The following is a 3,645-nucleotide window of genomic DNA, read 5'->3' as shown; positions in this document are numbered from 1 at the left end:
TGTGGTAAAGTCTATATAACATAAAAATTTACCTACTAACCATTTTTTTAGGTGTACAGTTCAGTGGCATTAAATACATTCCCATTGTTTTGCAACCATCACCAATGCCCCTTATATTTCCACTGCACCCACCATTCTTCTCAGGACAGTGAGTTTTGTAGAAAAGGCAGAGGAGGAAATGTCCAGGCCTCTCTGTCCCATCTGAGCACGTTCCCCAAAGCTGTGTGGGGAGGGGAGATGGGGAATGGATGGCTGGGAAGTAGCTCATCCTGTCCCCCAGGATGGATTGTGGGAGGTTCATTTGCCCTGAGGAAAAGACCCCCTGAAGGAGCTCAGGCTCCATCCTGGATACATTTGTTTTGTACAGAATGAGGCAAAATCAGTTATTATTTTGACTCTAGCCATGGTCATTTATTAAGTTATGCCAACCCCGGCTGTCCCAGGGAAGAAAGTCAGTCACAGGAGGTCTCAGATTGATTCCCCTGCTGTGTGAAGCGTCTCATTGTGCTATTTATCCAGGACAGGAAGCTGGAAACCCTGGTGTAGACTCCTGGAGGAGTCCCGCTCCTACTTCCATAGGAGACAATGCCCTGGGCCACATTGTTACACACCATCGGGCCTCCTGAGTCCCCCTGTGGGTGATGAAAGAGAGGGACACCAAGTCAGGCCCCTGAACTCCATACCTCCCAAGCTTGGAGCCCTAAGGTCTGGCCCTCAGAGGAGGGAGGCTGGTGCAGGTACAGAAGTCAAGCTCTGCGTATTTCATTGGTTAGGCTTCAACCCTGGCTGTGGTGACTGTCTATAGCTCAACCCAAGTTAAGGTACCTTAATCCTTTCCCATGAAAACACTGCATGAGTATCCATTGTGTGACCCATGCTCCTTCCCTTCCCTCAGAGACTGGGTTGATGGGAAAACCCCCCACTTTACTCTGGTCTGGCCCCCAGACAGGCTGTGGGGATGTAGTCTGTTCCTACTGCCCTGTTCTGCCCAGCCCCCCGTCTCAGGTAGTGTTGTAGATGCCAGTGGCCTTACCAGGAAGGCAGACTTCCTCTCCCTCTGGTTGCCTACACAAATTTGTGTTTGGCCATTGAAGGTATTAAAGCGACGGCTGCACTCCTGGTCCCTCTGCACTCTCAGCTGCACATCCTGAAGTGTGTCTGTTCTCCTCTGCTGGCTGACCAGGCCCCAGCCAGCCACGGTGCACAAGGACCCAGGACTCAGTCTGATCTGGGACTGAGGCAGAGCCACTGGCCTCACAAATTGGTTCCGTCTGGCTCTATTTTCCAGCTGGCAGGAAAAGGGCAGGCACTTAGGGAATGTCTATGCAGCCCTCACCCCACCACCCCTGGGACTCTGCCCCTGCTTCCTCCTCCATGAAGCCCCCACGTTGGGAAGGAGCCAGCTCAGGTGGAGGACCAGAGGGGTCAGGCAGGTGGTACCTGCAGTAACATGATGTCATTCAGGAGTCTCTGCTGATTGTATCCAGGATGGCGGATGGCTCTGAGCACAGATATGCGCTGTTGGGTCCTTTCCTGCTGCCTGATGTTGTGGGCCCCCAGGATGACATTTATAGTGCTGCAAAGAAATGGTGGCTTAGGGGTAGGTATGAGCTGCATGTGCTAAAGTCCACCAGCTGTGCAGGGCAGGTGAGAGCCCAGAGCAGCAGAACTGCAGCTGAGGGAAGTGAGAGGACAAGAAGTCTCTGGGGCTGAGATCTCTGTGTTCTCTGCTTCTCCAAAGCCTTAAACTGGGGGTGGTGGGGGACACAGTGACCTTAAGGATAAATTAATAAGTAGTTCAAAGTCATATTTTGAGTTTTAATGCATGCTTTTTGTGTCATTTTCTCCTCCAGAATTTACACTAGCCTGTTACCCGTCCCCAGGACTTGCCCAACCTCTTCTCACCCCCTCATTGCCAGAACCTTGCTTTCAGCCATTTGTTCTCATGAACACTAATTCCTGGGCCTGCCTAATGGCCACCTGAGAGCTCCTTAGTGGCTCACCTTCCCCAGCAGTGAGCTGCTGTCATCACAAAGTCTTCTCGCACCAGGAACCCCCCACAGGTGCTCCGTCTCCCTGGAGATTGTATCAGGAGGTATGCCATATAGGGGCGGGAATGGGGCCGGGCCTCTTGGCCTCCGATGATCTTCCCTGGAAGGAAGTATTCAGCACTTATCTCTGTGCTCGCTGAACGAGGGGTGAGGGCACTAGTGTGGTGACTTCAGAAAGGCTAGATTTGAGGAGGCTACAGAGCTGATGCAGGGGCAGGAGGATTAGGATTAGGTATTGAGAATTGGGGTTCGCAGGGTACCACATTACGGGAGAGGGCTTCAGGGTTTTACAGGAAACATTGCTGGGTCCCCACCCCAGAACTTAGCTCCTCTCCTTTCCAAAATAAGAACAACCCTTGCTCCAGGCAAGGCCAGTTCAGCCTCTCAGGTGGGGGAAGAGCTTGTTGTCCGCAACCAGAACCCTCTGGAGTGGCTTTTCCCTGCAATTACCTGGGACTTTCTTTTTCAAGGACCTTCCTGATCCTTCTGAGTCCAGCTCATGAGCAGCACGGACTGCTTTTTAAGAATCTAGATATGAGCTGAGGGGACTGTTATTGTGTATCTTTGTCTCCTTGGCTTTGGCATATGGGCTGCAGAAAAATTCATAGAGCAGAGTTACAGAGCACATTCTAATGCCAGGGGCAATTCCAAGAGTTTCATGTACACTAACTAATGTAACTGTCTTAGCAACTCCATGAGGTGGGCATTGCTGTTATTTCTATTTATAGACGAGGGACCTGAGAGCTGTGAATTCAAATGCTGAGCCCAATGACACACAGTGAGGAAGTGCCTAGGCTGTCTGGGCCCAGAGTCTATGGCAGGGGTCCTCAAACTTTTTAAACAGGGGGCCAGTTCACTGTCCCTCAGACCATTGGAGGGCTGGACTATAGTTTAAAAAAAAACTGTGAACAAATTCCTATGCACACTGCACATATCTTATTTTGAAGTAAAAAAACAAAACGGGAACAAATACAATATTTGTATTTGCATGTGGCCCGCGGGCCGTAGTTTGAGGACCCCTGGTCTATGGGATGGGATTTGGCCTCTACAGGTTTGGACAGTCACTCACCTGCCTCAGCCCCTGCGGGTAGGAGAAAGGCCACCAGGAGCAGGAGTTGCTGCATCTTCCTAGGAAGGCTGACCAATCAGTTGCTGCTGGTGCTTCCTCCTGCCAGACTTTTAATCCCCAAGAGAGGAAGGAAGGGTAGGGTGGGGACTCGAGCGTTCCCATTCCCATCCCTCTGTTGGTGTAATAGGTTTCATCACCCCTGGTTGGCCAGGAGGTTCATCTACAAACTGCCAGTGACCTGGGGGAAGGCAACACTGGATCTCCCACAGCTGCTGAGTCATGTTGTCAGCAGAAATGGGAACCAGGGCACAAGGAGAGAAGCTTTGGGCATGGCGTCCCAGGACCCTAAACCCATCTAATCCAATAATATCCCAAGAAAGCACAGAAGCTGCTAGCTGCCTGCTACCTCATTTCCTATCCCTCTGGGATTGAAGCCTGCCTGAACTCACCCTTTGGGCCCTGGCCACCTGCTGAAACCCTGGCTTCTCCCACCTCTTTCTAGAAGCTGTCAAGGCAGATTGAGTA

General features: G+C 51.4%; 1 protein-coding gene across 1 annotated transcript; it reads right to left on the bottom strand.

The window, feature by feature from the left end:
• Positions 1-452: 452 nt before the first annotated feature.
• On the bottom strand, positions 453-3,175 carry LOC102435780 (cathepsin G). The gene is made up of 5 exons (XM_006102284.3): positions 3,121-3,175; positions 2,004-2,151; positions 1,441-1,576; positions 1,034-1,288; positions 453-632 (listed from the first exon to the last, which is right to left on the bottom strand). Exons 1-5 carry the CDS (start codon positions 3,173-3,175, stop codon positions 453-455), a joined length of 774 nt encoding a protein of 257 aa, XP_006102346.1.
• Positions 3,176-3,645: the final 470 nt, after the last annotated feature.

Source organism: Myotis lucifugus, unplaced genomic scaffold (genome assembly GCF_000147115.1).
Source record: "Myotis lucifugus unplaced genomic scaffold, Myoluc2.0 scaffold_406, whole genome shotgun sequence".
NCBI classification, from domain to species: domain Eukaryota; kingdom Metazoa; phylum Chordata; class Mammalia; order Chiroptera; family Vespertilionidae; genus Myotis; species Myotis lucifugus.
The sequence above is the reverse complement of the archived record's forward strand: the minus strand, read 5'-3'. Positions and strand labels throughout refer to the sequence as shown.